Source organism: Pinus tabuliformis, chromosome 8 (assembly GCF_031772625.1).
Source record: "Pinus tabuliformis cultivar Carrire ecotype Pingquan chromosome 8, CPIR1, whole genome shotgun sequence".
In the NCBI taxonomy this organism is placed as follows: Eukaryota; Viridiplantae; Streptophyta; class Pinopsida; order Pinales; family Pinaceae; genus Pinus; species Pinus tabuliformis.
Genome location: NC_142294.1, coordinates 1,422,174,401 through 1,422,194,016, shown reverse-complemented (window position 1 = coordinate 1,422,194,016; position 19,616 = coordinate 1,422,174,401). Strand labels below are relative to the sequence as shown.

The window sequence follows — 19,616 nt, the reverse complement described above, 5'->3', positions numbered from 1 at the left end:
TTCCATATTCCCGTTCTTCTGTACCATTTCCCTATAACCTTTGAATATACCTGTTGTACTGTGAGTTTCCTTTTACAAAAATTAAATTGACCTATGAGTGAGTTACCATCAAGGCCAACACTTGTATCATAATGCCAAAAATTTCTCTTAAGAAACTATATCTCTACATCAACATGCCTTAGACCTTTTCCTTCCACTGTCTCACCAATATCAATAATTAATTAAATTTATTTTTAATTTACTATGGTTTAATGGCAGGAATGCAAAATTTCACTTTCATTGCTGACAAGTAATTTCTAAACCCGAGTATGGTCGCTAATCTCCTTCTCTTTCATAAAAAAAATATGGGCATGATTTCTATTACTAACCTCATTTAGATTTTGTCACAAGTACGATTAGCGAGAATCGAGTTCTATCATGGCTCACTCGAGGTTTATTTCTTATGAGGGTTTAAAACTTCATTTTATCTTAGGTTCGCATAAATATTTAAACTTCTTTATAATGGCATGGTTCGTATGACTACCTATGTTTCCCTATGGTGTCTCAAGAATCTTTAAAACTCCTTCAACATCAAAGTGAGGGACGAGTAGATAATTATTAGATTGCGCAACCAAATCATTAGGGCTGGAAACAATGGAAAACCGTAGTTGACTGGAAACTAAGGCACCTTAAGAAGCATGGAATAATCTCTAAAACGAGTTGAATTAGAGTTGTATTCATTTCTCTATGGAGCATGATAAACCAATATGGGGGTATTCGACATCCAATTCCTTCTCCCTAAAATAATTATATCTCATCAAGTTTGATGCCCACAACATGCCACACAAGAAAATTTGGAGTACAATATAGGGGGGAAAGTTCTAGCCGAAGTTTTGACATTTTCTTTAGCTCGTTGGGCGTAAGAGAATCCTTACCTGGGATCACTAGCTGAAGAAAGGCTTCCTAGGTCCCGCACAATGCCCCCTCTGTAGAGACCACGAGAAAAGTTTACATCATCTGATAAACTCATGCCCTACTGTTGGAGAAGTATGGGGTTTGGTTGTTGCCCTATTTGGCCGCTATGAACACCATCAGGATGACATTTTGGAGACAACTAAAAACTGGCTGCAAAGTATATTCAAAAACTAAATTTTCAACAGAGTATGGTTTATAATATTGGGATTTATCTTCTAGAATATCTAGAAAGAAAGGAACCAAGCCATATTTCATGATTATACTCCCTCTAGTGACTCCATTTGGGGGATAGTCAAAGAAAATATCAGGGAGACAATACTAGTAGAGACAATATCAGGGAGACAATACTAGTTGATAAAGGGAAATTTTTAATTGTCACACTCTCAAGCTTGTTTCTCTACGTATTTGAATTAGATTTCTATTCACTATTAGTACTTTTAATGGACAGAATATCAGTTTACAAAATAAAGAGTTAGTGCAACTCCTTTTAAATCAGTACAAAATCTTAGATAATAATTAACACTTAGAGATTTCTAATTTGATGTTTCATTCCAATTAGAAAGTTTTCTCTTAATTAGATTTCCTTTGAGTTTTGATTCTACTGTCCGACACACAACTAGTAAAAGTTTGAGTATTGATTTTTTTTTCCATATTTTATTAAGACTACTCCAATACCTTTCAATGTATTGAAATTATTTATTCCGTTTGGAGTCATGCACATGGATTCTCTTCTTTTGAACATTTTCTCAGCTTCTTTTCATGCAACATGTTTTAGTATAGGCTCACTATAATGAGATTCATTATATTTTTCTTTCCAGTTTTTTTAGTGGGGATGAGTTTAGTTGAGTTGGCTAATTTTTGTTGGTTTCTTTAATTTCGATATTTTTTCAATAAATTTAGCTTTGATACAAGAAAGTGCATATATAATTAAGGTTATTTAATATAGTTTTAGAGGGATGATAATATTGTCATGGGTTATATTAAATTGATTTTATATTTCAAACTCACTTTTCGAATTAATTAATAATCTTAAACCTTTTGGTGATAAATTTTTGAAAATGTCTACTTTTCATAAATATGTTAAACTGTAAGATATTTTAAACAATTTGTTAAATTTGTTGCAAATAAATTTTGGGTTGTCTTGGTCCATGGGGTCTTGCATAGACGGTGATTTGGGGCTTTGTTAAGGCACTCCTTTATGTGAAGTCACTGGTTCAATTATCCCCCTGGATCGGGGTGATATATTGGACATGATAAAGATGTAGTCCCATCAAGCTTAAAAAAATGGTTTATCTTGTCTAAATAAATTTGAAATAAATATAAGGAGCTTTTAGTTATCTTTGTTTTTGATGGAAAAATATTGTTAATTTTGAATTTTAATAATCACAAAAATTGAGTTATGATGTAAAGGAAAATATTGTATATTTCTTCCTAAAAGATGTTTTCTTGGGTTCATATTAGTTTGGGACCTTTCTTGATTCATAGCTACTAGATTTAGGTTTAAATTTATTTTTCTAATTACTTTTCTTACTTTATCTTTTATTTCTAGTGGACTTATTGGTTTTTTAGTTTTTCCTATTCCTTTAGTAGATTTGCAAGATGAGAAACTTACCCTTGTTGGAAAGGATTTTTTCTTTGAAATATCCTAAACCATACAAAAGAAATATGAAAGGAAGGATAAGGTGTGAATAAGTAGTGCTATATTTAAAATAATTATCCTTCTTCAACAATTAACTAATTACGTACAAAGATCTTAATTTTTGTCCACATAAGAATATTTCTAAATTGAATTATTCTAAATGCCTAAGAGAATTTGATCAGTGATTTTTTAATACTAATTCTAATACTATCCCATTCTCATTTTAGACTTGGGAGGAGTTTAAAGAAATCACTCATGAAATTGTTTTAAGTAAAGATTGATTGCTTAGAAGAGTTATATATACCCTAAGTGGTGATTGTTTTATTTTTTTTAGTAAACTATTTTTCATAGATACTTATGAAAGAATAATGCCTTGTTAAGAAAATTAAATTTTTTAGTATAAAGAAGTAAATATCACTTTCCTCTAATTAATTCTTATCATTTTGCATCCTATGATTTCTAGATAGTTGATATATTTGATACTTCACTAAGAGTAACATATCATAATCACTTTTATCATGATCCATAAAAAAATCTATAACCTTTTGGTAAGAAAAATGTATGTTTCATATTCATGACAACCTTAGATTCGAGGAGAACTAAAGTTAAAAAGATAAAGCTGATTGAATTTTTTTAGGGTAAACAAATTGATTTTTTTTTAAAGAGAAAGGATGTAGATATAAATGACATTAGTAACATTAGTAACATTTGGGTTGTACTTTAATGATTGTCAATATCGTAAAACAAAAGCATCATATGTGATTGGCTTTACTAAGTTGTTGATGTGGTTAAATTTGTACATTTGTGGGGTAACACTTATGTTTCTAAAAATTTATATCTATAAATCTAGCACATTAGCCTTTAGGTTTCTTATAAGTTTTTTTTTTGAGCTCCACTCGCATCAAATTAAATAGTTGATGCCTAAAACGAATGATTGTGGGAATAACCTTAGGCTAAACCTCTAGGAGTGAGTACTTTTTCAAGTAAATGAAAACAACTCTTATATCTCCCTACTTCCTATGCACCCATTTGCAAATGCAATGTTATATATGAATTAAAAGGGTGATTTCAATAAAAGGAGAGGTGATAGCACTATGAAATTTGTGGTAAATGCAAGTAAACCATTTGGGGTTATGGGCACTTTTTAGAAGTAAGGCCATGATTGTATGGAACTAAGGCACCTTTGTGAGATGTATGAAAGCTTGATTGTATGGAACTAAGGCAGCTTTGTGAGATGTATGAAAGCTTGCTGCCAATGATGTAATGAAAAGCTAAAGAGAAATGAGGAATTCAAATAGCAAATTATATGACTCACCCAAAGTGAAAGTCCTAAGTCACACCTTAATCAATTATTTCTGGATCGAAACCTAAAGAAAATTAAACTCAGCAATTGCCTAAAAAAGATGGTCTATTAGTTACCTAACATTCAGAGCCTACTAGGATTATCTTTCTAATTCTGGAATACATGGTAGTACCCATAGATTAAAAAATAATTTCTTCTGGCCATTTCAATTTCAACTTATCTTTAATGTTAAGGATGAATAACTCTTTTATATATATATATATATAATATTTGATTTCTTTTTATTATAGCAATCACACCACCTTTTTATGGGATTTTGGTTCCAACGGTGACATTCTTGTATATGAACGAAAAGCTTTCCTTATGATAGAGAAAAACAACAATATATAGCTTTTTGGGTTATCAACTAGGAGTGTATTTTCTCTCCTTTTCTACAATGTTAAAAGACAATATTAACCGTTCATATTTTGTTTGGTTAAACTCAATGTTGTTTTATTTAAAGAAGGTGAGGAATGACTCAAGCAACGACAAAGTGATTGTTCCAGCCATGAACAACCACAAATATTTACTCATTAACGTATAATATCAATATGGGTGATTACATATTCATTAATAAATATTGTCAAATAGTAAATATAACTTCTTATGTGACTATAACATAAAAATGGTTCACAATCCTATAACCCACTTATATATTAATCCAATAATTCATTAACGAAATTTAACAGTCAATAACTCCTTATAATTGGTGGTCGTCCACAAATACAACCGTCTCGTTCACTGTCATCAGTTTTCTCAACTTCTGCACTGCTAAACGTCTATGCTGTACAAGGAGATCAACACCTCTAGCGGCGTCGACGTGTATTCTGGCCCCTCCCAGGAGTGGATTGCTTTACCAGAGTAGGTCTGATATTCTGTTCGAGCAAGCTGGGTTCTTTGCCACCCAATTCTTTCAATGCTTCCTCCTTAGCATCCAGTGCCACGTTATGTTCTATCTCATCTCCCCACAAAGTACACGTAATGTTGCATATTTTGCAGGGTTTCCCTGGTTTTCGCATTTCAGAATGTTGGCAAAAGTGTTCATATTCGGACGTAAAGGTCTGTCGGCAAAGGTAACACATTAGGGTTCTACACCTAGCACACTTTAGACTATTGCATCCATCCGTCTTTACCATCTCAGCCTTGCAAGTTTTACATTCTCTTACAATGGCCTTTGTCATCCTCTCCTCCACTTTTCTACGATGAGCAGTCTCAGATATATTTTCATTCTCTTCGCACAGTAATGGCAGGTGACTCGGTTCCTTGCACTGGATGCATGAAGACTTCAAACAATTTGGGTTTGGACATTCCATAACTTGTACACACTTGTCCACTTCACATGGAATGCCGCAAAATGGACAATAAACCAGGTTTTCCAGTTTGGCTTCAATTATAGCATCTTGGGCTTGGCGCAATTCATATCTTTCAATGAAATCATTCGTAACAGCCCTGTGAATATCAGAGAAAGGAATTGGCTTTTTGCAGCCATCCATATTCATGCAACGCAGACACCCTGTTGCTTTATAATTTCCATATAGGATTTCCTCTACCTGCCGCTGTACGCATCCAAAACAAATTACATGTCGTCTTCTGCACTGTACTATATTTTCAGATGGAAACTCGTCACAGCAACAGCCACATTCCAAAAGTCGTACTTCAGATTTAGATTGTGAAGATCCGTCGCTGCAAGAATCGTAAACAACAGTTTTTGCATCAGCATACTCAAAAGATGATGAGCGTGGAGAATGAGTCATTTTTGTGCAGAGAAAAGAGCCTAGATAATTCAACGCTTGCCGAACAGATTTTCTGTAATTCGCAATCGTCCGATGGGTGACATTAATTAAAAAAATGTAGTTAAATATGATTCAAACTGCCCACCCGGCTTTAGATTCACGGTGAATGGGTGCGAGGTTAAGGTATTCCGACCAGTTCAAATCTACTGTGGGTATTTAGATGGTATTAACTAGGAAGAAAAAAAAGGTCAAACTAAATCGGAATGCACCCACCGCCGACCAGTGGTGTCAAAATAAGGCAGAATGACCCAAACATGATCTATACACGTAGTGGATGATTGGGGGTAATTAGATAAGCGCACTTGGTTAAGTTTTACATTATTACTTACCTGGAAATTTTATGTTATAGATTATCAAATAAATATTATGTTTAAGTGTTTACAATTTTATTAAGAATTTAGTCTAATAATATAACAATATATAGAAGTGTTAGCACCAATACAAATACAATTAGTCATTTTAATGACAAATGAAATATTTGTTCTTAAATTTAGTTTTGGCTAAATGTTTATTTTCAACTTTCAATTTTTTTGTATTTGCTTTCAAATTTAGTTTTGGATGTTTGGTTAATTTCAGCTTTTAAATTTTTTTATTTGAATGAAACTCTCTTACAAATCTTTTATTTGTTTACAGTTGGAAAAAAGTTCAAAGAATCCCTAGTTTCTAGTACTCTTAAGCTCTTAGCCCTATTTCCATCTATAATTTTAATCATTCCGACCCTCTCTCAACCAAAGGCTTACTAGCTAACCCTTCTTTTTCCATGAAGTGAACTCTGGTTTGCTTACCAATTTGACATGGTTTGCATATTGTATTTTCAGGGATGCTGATATCTGGAAGATCAGGAACAACCTTGAATCTGCATGCTTTTCTTATTTGAGAAAAGCTTAGATGTCCCAATCTTCTATGCCACAACTAGTTTTCATCATTTTTACCTAGATAGAACTGTTGTTGTCCTCCTTCGAGTATGTATAAGTTGTTTGGAGTTCTTGTATCTTTGATCACGATCTCTCCTATATCAAGCTCACGAACAACACATCCGTTTGATTGAAACACCATTTCATTTCCTTGATCACACATTTGACTAGCACTCAACGGGTTATGCTTTAAACCATCTACATACATAACATTTCCAGCTTTAACCTTTTCTTTCAAGAAAACAAAAAACCTTTACCTTTTATGACAGCTAGAGTGTCATTTCCAAATGAGACATTCTTTTCCTTTTCTAAAGCAAAGCATTTGAAAGGGAGCTTACCTCTAAACCTTCCAGAACCCCGTTGAAGCTTCTTGACAAAATTTACCTTATCTTCTTTTGAAATGTGTCCTGATTCATTGTGTTCTTCCTTTTCTTTTCCTTTTGTTGAAGCTTTAAATGTGGCTTCTCTCATATCTGATGGACCTCCTTTTCTAATCTTAGAAGCAGTTAGGATTCCGTGAAGTTGAGTCATAGTGATATTTTGCAGATCCTATTTTTCTTCTATGGCAGAGACTTTTGATTCAAATTTAGGAGACATGGATCTCAAAATTTTCTCAACTAAGGTAACTTTATTTCTTCACCCAAATTCTTCATACAATTAACGACCTCATCTATACGTAAGAAATAACCAGCTATACTCTCATTACCATTCATCTTAAGAGTTTGATACTGAATTCTGAGAGTTTGAAGCTTAGCACGTTTTACCTGAGAGTCTCCTTCAGAGCTTTGAATGATTTTGTCCCATATCTCTTTGGCTGAATTGAGTTGCATGACTTTGACAAACTTTGATTGTGACAAACTTCCCAATAAAGTATTGATAGCTTTGGCACTGGTTTCATATTGCTTTTTACATGCCGCGTTTGTAGGAATTGATGTTGGAAATGTATATCCTCCTTCCACAATTTCCCATACATATGTTCTAAGAGATTGTAGATAGGTTGTGGTTCTTATTTTCCAATAAACAAAGTTGCTCACATCGGAGATTGGCGGTCTGATGGATCCCATGCTTTCGTGATTATTCATCTTGATGGATCTCCCTTCAAGCGATCAAGCTTCTTCTGAAGGACCTGCTCTGATACAAATTGTTGGAAATAATACTGAGAGCGGGCTGAATCAATATTATCATATCAATAATTTTATTTCTTTAACAGATTTATATATGCTACTTCAGTGAATTGAACTAGCGTGTACACGCAACTGTGATTAGAGAAACCAGCGTATATCTAGAGAACTTGTGATATAAACAATTCATCATGTGTTGATCTTAAACCAGTACATCAGTAATTTATTAGACAATGCAGTAAAAGTAGAATAAAGCATCACACGTAAGAAACACACATGAACACCAAGATTTAAGGTGGAAACCTAATGTGGGTGAAAACCACCTGCTGCTGTCGTCTTTGTCTTCTTTTAATAATAAGAAAATTTGTTTACAATCTTGTACTCATGTAGACTCATACCAGTACGCAGGCTTCTACCTGCAGAAGGTTACAACCTTCTCTCTTTCTCTAGCTTCTACTGGAAGGGAGCTACAACCCCCTAGCTCTTGTACTAGCCAACATCTTTACTAGTACATAGGTGCCAGCCTACAAAAAACTCCACTCTTCCACCAAGGACCACGTTTCATGAATTTTCAGACTGGATGCTCCTGGGAGATATCCAGACATATGAAGACCTTGTCTCATCAATAACCCATCAGAAATTTAGAAACTCAAACTTCGTCAACCGACATGCAGTTAATATGAAACAATCAGATCACTGTCACCAGAACACTGTGTTAAACCCAGAAACCTGCATCATCATTTAGAACACGCTGTAACCTTAGAAACCATGTATGAGATTGTAGAAGCTACTTGGCTGAACCCAAAATGCGTGTATATGCTACTTCCATTAATCAAACCTGCATATACCTCCAAAGCTACTGCAAACATAAACTTTTGAATCAAGTCTGTACCAACTAACAATATACTGAACATCTACTATCAACTTACAGAGCTTTACAAAGGTAGCAATAGAGATCACTTCTTCTCACTTATACAATCAATCTATCAAATATCAAATATCACTACATTCATTTTTACATTCAGATCTAAGAAGACTTCATTGACAGGCAACAGAAAAACAACAACACTAATATGATAGATCTGTCATCCTTGAACATCAAGATTTTCTTTTGCATACGCTACATGGAAGAGCCGAACTAGCGTGTATACACACCTTCAACAAAGCGAACCAGCATACAGATCTGTAAATACTTACTTATAACTTCGTTGTAATTCCAGACTTCAGACATACCCAAATAATCACATATAAAGGATAAAACGTGTGTTAGCAATTAGATCTAGCCTATCCATTATTAGATCACATAATGATAAGTCATTATGATCTTGATCCATCATTAGATCTCATCCATAATGAAACACTTAGGTGCATACTTAGTTCAAATCAAGCAAAGCATCAGAAACCCGTAACATGCATATTTTCTTTTGATCTAACACTTCATAAGATATTCATTACTTGTGCACTTAGCCCTTTGATATTATCCTCCTTATATACTTAGATCCTTTGTCAATACCTTGGACCAAAACCACTTAGGACCAATACCTTGGACCAAATACCGAGGGTCAATGCCTCGGACCAAATACCTTGGAACAATACCTTGGACCTAAATGCCTTGGATCAAATACCTCAGACCAAAACCTTGGTTTTCCAACATGTACGTTCTTTTCCTCTTGTGGTAGTGCGTGTATACGTATACACTCTTTTTGTTCTATGGAAACACGTGCATACGTTGTTTTGACTAAGTGGACCCGCGTATACTTAAACTGCTTTACATCAACCTTTTCCTTTACCTTCTTTAGTCTGATCAGTAAACCTTAGTTCCATATTCCCGTTCTTCTGTACCATTTCCCTATAACCTTTGAATATACCTGTTGTACTGTGAGTTTCCTTTTACAAAAATTGAATTGACCTGTGAGTGAGTTACCATCAAGGCCAACACTTGTATCATAATGCCAAAAATTTCTCTTAAGAAACTATATCTCTACATCAACATGCCTTAGACCTTTTCCTTCCACTGTCTCACCAATATCAATAATTAATTAAATTTATTTTTAATTTACTATGGTTTAATGGCAGGAATGAAAAATTTCACTTTCATTGCTCACAAGTAATTTCTAAACCCGAGTATGGTCGCTAATCTCCTTCTCTTTCATAAAAAAAATATGGGCATGATTTCTATTACTAACCTCATTTAGATTTTGTCACAAGTACGATTAGCGAGAATTGAGTTCTATCGTGGCTCACTCGAGGTTTATTTCTTACGAGGGTTTAAAACTTCATTTTATCTTAGGTTCGCATAAATATTTAAACTTCTTTATAATGGCATGGTTCGTATGACTACCTATGTTTCCCTATGGTGTCTCAAGAATCTTTAAAACTCCTTCAACATCAAAGTGAGGGACGAGTAGATAATTATTAGATTGCGCAACCAAATCATTAGGGCTGGAAACAATGGAAAACCGTAGTTGACTCGAAACTAAGGCACCTTAAGAAGCATGGAATAATCTCTAAAAAGAGTTGAATTAGAGTTGTATTCATTTCTCTATGGAGCATGATAAACCAATATGGGGGTATTCGACATCCAATTCCTTCTCCCTCAAATAATTATATCTCATCAAGTTTGATGCCCACAACATGCCACACAAGAAAATTTGGAGTACAATATAGGGGGGAAAGTTCTAGCCGAAGTTTTGACATTTTCTTTAGCTCGTTGGGCGTAAGAGAATCCTTACCTGGGATCACTAGCTGAAGAAAGGCTTCCTAGGTCCCACACAATGCCCCCTCTGTAGAGACCACGAGAAAACTTTACATCATCTGATAAACTCATGCCCTACTATTGGAGAAGTATGGGGTTTGGTTGTTGCCCTATTTGGCCGCTATGAACACCATCAGGATGACATTTTGGAGACAACTAAAAACTGGCTGCAAAGTATATTCAAAAACTGAATTTTCAACAGAGTATGGTTTATAATATTGGGATTTATCTTCTAGAATATCTAGAAAGAAAGGAACCAAGCCATATTTCATGATTATACTCCCTCTAGTGACTCCATTTGGGGGATAGTCAAAGAAAATATCAGGGAGACAATACTAGTAGAGAAATGGGATCCTCACAATTGGAAATATACTCCTCTAGAGCCAGCCATTCTCCTATCTCTATACATGACTCTGCCCTTTTCTTCTCCCATCAGGGATCCTCCAATTTCCTCCCCTTTTGACATCTCTTGGCCTCCTCCAGGTTGCATTCAAATAAACTTCGATGGAGCATCCAAAGGCAACCTAGGCCATGCGGGTTATGGTGGGGTTTTGAGAAAATCCAGCGGATCCCTTACTCGTGTTTACGCCAGGTTTTGTGGATACACCACTAATAATGCAGTTGAACTTAATGCTTTGGAGAAGGGCCTCACCTTAGTCATGCAACATAATTTCTCAAGGATCCATATAGTTTGGGAATCCAAAATGGTGGTCCAGATGACTCAGAAGATCATTGATGGACCTCCCTTATTCAAAATTTCAAAAAGTTGGCATCTTGAGGCCTAACTAGTAAGAATGAAACATATATTGGAAAGATTTAAATACGCCACTACAGGCAATGTCATCTGGGCTAGAAATAAAGTGGTTTATTGGTTGGCTAACCGAGGAGTGATGACCCAGTACAAAGAATTTTCCGTTCCATGGCATGTTACCTAAATCGCTGATGATTTAGATCCTGGTGAATCTCAGACTCTCCAAGACCTTCTCGAAGCAGAATCTCCTTCCCCGATTGGTGGTGATCAAGTAGACATACAGGTGTCACGTGCGAGGCCATCAGGGCTTGCTCCTCCTCCACATTTGTATTAATTCCACCTCATGTGTTGTCTCTGCATTCATTCCCTTTATGCAATGATTTTCTTCACACAATATGTGGTTGAATTCAGAGTTTGGGAAGTGGTCCGCTTTAGTTTGGTAGTCTCGGTAGTGAATTTGGGTCAGAAGGAGAGTGAAGGTGTTCAGGTCTAGGTTCATGTTACCTCACTAGGTTTTTGGCCTTGGTTGAGGAGTGCAGATGACAATTTCAATTTTCGGGTGTGGGTTGGGTTCTGTCTCCTAGTTTTCCCTTGGGATCTAGGCACCCAAACAATCACATTTTGGTATAGTTTACATGCCTTTGCTGGCTATATGCCCTCTTCGCACTTGCGGCATCTTTTGGCTCGACCCTCATACATGAGGGATATTTTTGGTCTTCATAGGTGTGTGGGTATTATTTTGGTTTATGGTAAATTGTGTTATTGGCTTGGGTCTTCTTTCTGGTTCGAAGGAAGCAATATTTTCCTCTTCTGTAATTGGGGTCACATTCTATGTTTGCGTCAAGCTTCGTGGTTGTATATGGGGGTTTCTCTGCTTCGCTCTTTGGTCTGGGTTAACTCTTAACCATCTTAGTTCTCTAGTTGTGGTGTCAGTTTGGTGGTTCATATTCTTTCACACAGTGGCTTTGTGGTATTGGGCATTGTTTCATTTTTTACATGATAAACAAAGGACTCTCTGTGGAATCTTCCTATATTTGGTCATAAAACTTTTTCAATTTCATCATGCCCTGCCAATGGCGTTGTCCTCTCTAAGGGAGAGGCCAACATGCCCATGTTGGGTGTCCCGAGCTAGGTCACAATTTGTCCTCTACTAACTCGACCAGTGGGGAAACACAGGACATTGAGGATATTTTCAAACCAATTCTATACACAATTTTCATAAGATATGTTACTAATTTGGAAATTTCTCCCAACAATGATACATCAATCATTATAGATACTATGATAGAATTAAAATATGGTTGAAGAAATATTTTCAAAAAAGGTTTCTTATAAATTATCTTGCATGTGATGGATAGAATTCTTACTAATATTATTCTTTTATTTTCTTATGTTAGAGTACTCCAACTTTTACATCATTTGTGATATACAATTGATTTTAGGTTTGGAGTTACATGAATGATTGCATTGGTATTTTGATTTTACCTAGTTTATTTTTAGTCAATATAAAATATGATAGAAGTAGAGTAGATTAGATTGGTTAATTTTGTTCCTTAATTGTTTTCACAGACTCCACTTTTGTTCCTATTGTCTTGATTTTCCATCATTGAATTACTTAAGCGAATCCGTGTGTGTTTCCTTCCAATCGAGTTTATCTTTTCTCTTTCTTATTTTTTATAAAAATAAGTTTTTAGTTGAACAATAAAGGAATTTCATGGATGAGAGAGAAAGAAGTTAAAATTTAACATGCTAAATAATTCCCAAAAAAATTGTACAAAATATCTTGATAAAAGGGAAATTTTTAATTGTCACACTCTCAAGCTTGTTTCTCTACGTATTTGAATTAGATTTCTATTCACTATTAGTACTTTTAATGGACAGAATATCAGTTTACAAAATAAAGAGTTAGTGCAACTCCTTTTAAATGAGTACAAAATCTTAGATAATAATTAACACTTAGAGATTTCTAATTTGATGTTTCATTCCAATTAGAAAGTTTTCTCTTAATTAGATTTCCTATGAGTTTTGATTCTACTGTCCTATACACAACTAGTAAAAGTTTGAGTATTGATTTTTTTTTCCATATTTTATTAAGACTACTCCAATACCTTTCAATGTATTGAAATTATTTATTCCGTTTGGAGTCATGCACATGGATTCTCTTCTTTTGAACATTTTCTCAGCTTCTTTTCATGCAACATGTTTTAGTATAGGCTCACTATAATGATATTCATTATATTTTTCTTTCTAGTTTTTTTTAGTGGGGATGAGTTTATTTGAGTTGGCTAATTTTTGTTGGTTTCTTTAATTTCGATATTTTTTCAATAAATTTAGCTTTGATACAAGAAAGTGCATATATAATTAAGGTTATTTAATATAGTTTTAGAGGGATGATAATATTTTCATGGGTTATATTAAATTGATTTTATATTTCAAACTCACTTTTCGAATTAATTAATAATATTAAACCTTTTGGTGATAAATTTTTGAAAATGTCTACTTTTCATAAAGATGTTAAATTGTAAGATATTTTAAACAATTTGTTAAATTTGTTGCAAATAAAGTTTGTCTACTTTTCATAAAGATGTTAAACTGTAAGATATTTTAAACAATTTGTTAAATTTGTTGCAAATAAAGTTTGGGTTGTCTTGGCCCATGGGGTCTTGCATAGACGGTGATTTGGGGCTTTGTTAAGGCACTCCTTTATGTGAAGTCACTGGTTCAATTCTCCCCCTGGATCGGGGTGATATATTGGACATGATAAAGATGTAGTCCCATCAAGCTTAAAAAAAATGGTTTATCTTGTCTAAATAAATTTAAAATAAATATAAGGAGCTTTTAGTTATCTTTGTTTTTGATGGAAAAATATTGTTAACTTTGAATTTTAATAATCACAAAATTTGAGTTATGATGTAAAGGAAAATATTGTATATTTCTTCCTAAAAGATGTTTTCTTGGGTTCATATTAGTTTGGGACCTTTCTTGATTCATAGCTACTAGATTTAGGTTTAAATTTAATTTTCTAATTACTTTTCTTACTTTATGTTTTATTTCTAGTGGACTTATTGGTTTTTTAGTTTTTCCTATTCCTTTAGTAGATTTTCAAGATGAGAAACTTACCCTTGTTGGAAAGGATTTTTTCTTTGAAATATCCTATTTAAACCATACAAAAGAAATATGAAAGGAAGGATAAGGTGTGAATAAGTAGTGCTATATTTAAAATAATTATCCTTCTTCAACAATTAACTAATTACGTACAAAGATCTTAATTTTTGTCCACATAAGAATATTTCTAAATTGAATTATTCTAAATGCCTAAGAGAATTTGATCAATGATTTTTTAATACTAATTCTAATACTATCCCATTCTCATTTTAGACTTGGGAGGAGTTTAAAGAAATCACTCATGAAATTGTTTTAAGTAAAGATTGATTGCTTAGAAGAGTTATATATAGCCTAAGTGGTGATTGTTTTATCTTTTTTAGTAAACTATTTTTCATAGATACTTATGAAAGAATAATGCCTTGTTAAGAAAATTAAGTTTTTTAGTATAAAGAAGTAAATATCACTTTCCTCTAATTAATTCTTATCATTTTGCATCCTATGATTTCTAGATAGTTGATATATTTGATACTTCACTAAGAGTAACATAACATAATCACTTTAAAACTTTATCATGATCCATAAAAAAAATCTATAACCATTTGGTAAGAAAAATGTATGTTTCATATTCATGACAACCTTAGATTCGAGGAGAACTAAAGTTAAAAAGATAAAGCTGATTGAATTTTTTTAGGGTAAACAAATTGATTTTTTTTTAAAGAGAAAGGATGTAGATATAAATGACATTAGTAACATTTGGGTTGTACTTTAATGATTGTCAATATTGTAAAACAAAAGCATCATATGTGATTGGCTTTACTAAGTTGTTGATGTGGTTAAATTTGTACATTTGTGGGGTAACACTTATGTTTCTAAAAATTTATATCTATAAATCTAGCACATTAGCCTTTAGGTTTCTTATAAGTTTTTTTTTTTGAGCTCCACTCGCATCAAATTAAATAGTTGATGCCTAAAACGAATGATTGTGGGAATAACCTTAGGCTAAACCTCTAGGAGTGAGTACTTTTTCAAGTAAATGAAAACAACTCTTATATCTCCCTACTTCCTATGCACCCATTTGCAAATGCAATGTTATATATGAATTAAAAGGGTGATTTCAATAAAAGGAGAGGTGATAGCACTATGAAATTTGTGGTAAATGCAAGTAAACCATTTGGGGTTATGGGCACTTTTTAGAAGCAAGGCCATGATTGTATGGAACTAAGGCAGCTTTGTGAGATGTATGAAAGCTTGATTGTATGGAACTAAGGCAGCTTTGTGAGATGTATGAAAGCTTGCTGCCAATGATGTAATGAAAAGCTAAAGAGAAATGAGGAATTCAAATAGCAAATTATATGACTCACCCAAAGTGAAAGTCCTAAGTCACACCTTAATCAATTATTTCTGGATTGAAACCTAAAGAAAATTAAACTCAGCAATTGCCTAAAAAAGATGGTCTATTAGTTACCTAACATTCAGAGCCTACTAGGATTATCTTTCTAATTCTGGAATACATGGTAGTACCCATAGATTAAAAAATAATTTCTTCTGGCCATTTCAATTTCAACTTATCTTTAATGTTAAGAATGAATAACTCTTTTATATATATATATATATTCTCTTTCTCATGTGGATAATATAATATTTGATTTCTTTTTATTATAGTAATTACACCACCTTTTTATGGGATTTTGGTTCCAACGGTGACATTCTTGTATATGAACGAAAAGCTTTCCTTATGAGAGAGAAAAACAACCATATATAGCTTTTTGGGTTATCAACTAGGAGTGTATTTTCTCTCCTTTTCTACAATGTTAAAAGACAATATTCACCGTTCATATTTTGTTTGGTTAAACTCAATGTTGTTTTATTTAAAGAAGGTGAGGAATGACTCAAGCAACGACAAAGTGATTGTTCCAGCCATGAACAACATCAAATATTTACTCATTAACGTATAATATCAATATGGGTGATTACATATTCATTAATAAATATTGTCAAATAGTAAATATAACTTCTTATGTGACTATAACATAAAAATGGTTCACAATCCTATAACCCACTTATATATTGATCCAATAATTCATTAACGAAATTTAACAGTCAATAACTCCTTATAATTGGTGGTCGTCCACAAATACAACCGTCTCGTTCACTGTCATCAGTTTTCTCAACTTCTACACTGCTAAACGTCTATGCTGTACAAGGAGATCAACACCTCTAGCGCCGCCGACGTGTATTCTGGCCCCTCCCAGGAGTGGATTGCTTTACCAGAGTAGGTCCGATATTCTGTTCGAGCAAGCTGGGTTCTTTGCCACCCAATCCTTTCAATGCTTCCTCCTTAGCATGCAGTGCCACGTTATCTTCTATCTCATCTCCCCACAAAGTACACGTAATGTTGCATATTTTGCAGGGTTTCCCTGGTTTTCGCATTTCAGAATGTTGGCAAAAGTGTTCATATTCGGACGTAAAGGTCTGTCGGCAAAGGTAACACATTAGGGTTCTACACCTAGCACACTTTAGACTATTGCATCCATCCGTCTTTACCATCTCAGCCTTGCAAGTTTTACATTCTCTTACAATGGCCTTTGTCATCCTCTCTTCCACTTTTCTACGATGAGCAGTCTCAGATATATTTTCATTCTCTTCGCACAGTAATGGCAGGTGACTCGGCTCCTTGCACTGGATGCATGAAGACTTCAAACAATTTGGGTTTGGACATTCCATAACTTGTACACACTTGTCCACTTCACATGGAATGCCGCAAAATGGACAATAAACCAGGTTTTCCAGTTTGGCATGAATTATAGCATCTTGGGCTTGGCGGGATTCATATCTTTCGATCAGATGATTCGTAACAGCCCTCCGAATCTCACAGAAAGGAATTGGCTTTTTGCAGCCATCCATATTCATGCAACGCAGACACCCTCTTGCTTTATAATTTCCATATAGGATTTCCTCTACCTGCCGCTGTACGCATCCAAAACAAATTACATGTCGTCTTCTGCACTGTACTATATTTTCAGATGGAAACTCGTCACAGCAACAGCCACATTCCAAAAGTCGTACTTCAGATTTAGATTGTGAAGGTCCGTCGCTGCAAGAATCGTAAACAACAGTTTTTGCATCAGCATACTCAAAAGATGATGAGCGTGGAGAATGAGTCATTTTTGTGCAGAGAAAAGAGCCTAGATAATTCAACGCTTGCCGAACAGATTTTCTGTAATTCGCAATCGTCCGATGGGTGACATTAATTAAAAAAATGTAGTTAAATATGATTCAAACTGCCCACCCGGCTTTAGATTCACGGTGAATGGGTGCGAGGTTAAGGTATTCCGACCAGTTCAAATCTACTGTGGGTATTTAGATGGTATTAACTAGGAAGAAAAAAAATCTACTGTGGGTGGGTATTTAGATGGTATTAACTAGGAAGAAAAAAAAGGTCAAACTAAATCGGAATGCACCCACCGCCGACCAGTGGTGTCAAAATAAGGCAGAATGACCCAAACATGATCTATACACGTAGTGGATGATTGGGGGTAATTAGATAAGCGCACTAGGTTATATGCTGAGTCCCTGGCCTATCTTAATTATCTCTCCTATATTTTTTTTAGAAATATATGGGAAAAAATAAGGTTTTATTAAGTTTTACATTATTACTTACCTGGAAATTTTATGTTATAGATTATCAAATAAATATTATGTTTAAGTGTTTACAATTTTATTAAGAATTTAGTCTAATAATATAAAAATATATAGAAGTGTTAGCACCAATACAAATACAATTAGTCATTTTAATGACAAATGAAATATTTGTTCTTAAATTTAGTTTTGGCTAAATGTTTATTTTCAACTTTCAATTTTTTTGTATTTGCTTTCAAATTTAGTTTTGGATGCTTGGTTAATTTCAGCTTTTAAATTTTTTTATTTGAATGAAACTCTCTTACAAATCTTTTATTTGTTTACAGTTGGAAAAAAGTTCAAAGAATCCCTAGTTTCTAGTACTCTTAAGCTCTTAGCCCTATTTCCATCTATAATTTTAATCATTCCGACCCTCTCTCAACCAAAGGCTTACTAGCTGGCCCTTCTTTTTCCATGAAGTGAACTCTGGTTTGCTTACCAAATTGACATGGTTTGCATATTGTATTTTCAGGGATGCTGATATCTGGAAGATCAGGAACAACCTTGAATCTGCATGCTTTTCTTATTTGAGAAAAGCTTAGATGTCCCAATCTTCTATGCCACAACTAGTTTTCATCATTTTTACCTAGATAGAACTGTTGTTGTCCTCCTTCGAGTATGTATAAGTTGTTTGGAGTTCTTGTATCTTTGATCACGATCTCTCCTATATCAAGCTCACGAACAACACATCCGTTTGATTGAAACACCATTTCATTTCCTTGATCACACATTTGACTAGCACTCAACGGGTTATGCTTTAAACCATCTACATACATAACATTTCCAGCTTTAACCTTTTCTTTCAAGAAAACAAAAAACCTTTACCTTTTATGACAGCTAGAGTGTCATTTCCAAATGAGACATTCTTTTCCTTTTCTAAAGCAAAGCATTTGAAAGGGAGCTTACCTCTAAACCTTCCAGAACCCCATTGAAGCTTCTTGACAAAATTTACCTTATCTTCTTTTGAAATGTGTCCTGATTCATTGTGTTCTTCCTTTTCTTTTCCTTTGGTTGAAGCTTTAAATGTGGCTTCTCTCATATCTGATGGACCTCCTTTTCTAATCTTAGAAGCAGTTAGGATTCCGTGAAGTTGAGTCATAGTGATATTTTGCAGATCCTATTTTTCTTCTATGGCAGAGACTTTTGATTCAAATTTAGGAGACATGGATCTCAAAATTTTCTCAACTAAGGTAACTTTATTTCTTCACCCAAATTCTTCATACAATTAACGACCTCATCTATACGTAAGAAATAACCAGCTATACTCTCATTACCATTCATCTTAAGAGTTTGATATTGAATTCTGAGAGTTTGAAGCTTAGCACGTTTTACCTGAGAGTCTCCTTCATAGCTTTGAATGATTTTGTCCCATATCTCTTTGGCTGAATTGAGTTGCATGACTTTGACAAACTTTGATTGTGACAAACTTCCCAATAAAGTATTGATAGCTTTGGCACTGGTTTCATATTGCTTTTTACATTCCGCGTTTGTAGGAATTGATGTTGGAAATGTATATCCTCCTTCCACAATTTCCCATACATATGTTCTAAGAGATTGTAGATAG

General features: G+C 34.1%; 2 protein-coding genes across 2 annotated transcripts; both read right to left on the bottom strand.

Annotated features, from left to right (window-relative positions):
• Window positions 1–4,741: 4,741 nt before the first annotated feature.
• LOC149240931 (uncharacterized) lies at window positions 4,742–5,689 on the bottom strand. Its single transcript, XM_089370376.1, has one exon. The coding sequence runs from the start codon at window positions 5,687–5,689 to the stop codon at window positions 4,742–4,744; it is 948 nt and encodes a 315-aa protein (XP_089226502.1).
• Window positions 5,690–16,591: 10,902 nt separating this feature from the next.
• On the bottom strand, window positions 16,592–17,539 carry LOC149240930 (uncharacterized). Its single transcript, XM_089370375.1, has one exon. The coding sequence runs from the start codon at window positions 17,537–17,539 to the stop codon at window positions 16,592–16,594; it is 948 nt and encodes a 315-aa protein (XP_089226501.1).
• Window positions 17,540–19,616: the final 2,077 nt, after the last annotated feature.

Coding starts and splice junctions, on each gene's coding strand:
- LOC149240930 (XM_089370375.1), bottom strand. CDS start 17,539: ATGACTCATTCTCCACGCTCATCATCTTTTGAGTATGCTGATGCAAAA.
- LOC149240931 (XM_089370376.1), bottom strand. CDS start 5,689: ATGACTCATTCTCCACGCTCATCATCTTTTGAGTATGCTGATGCAAAA.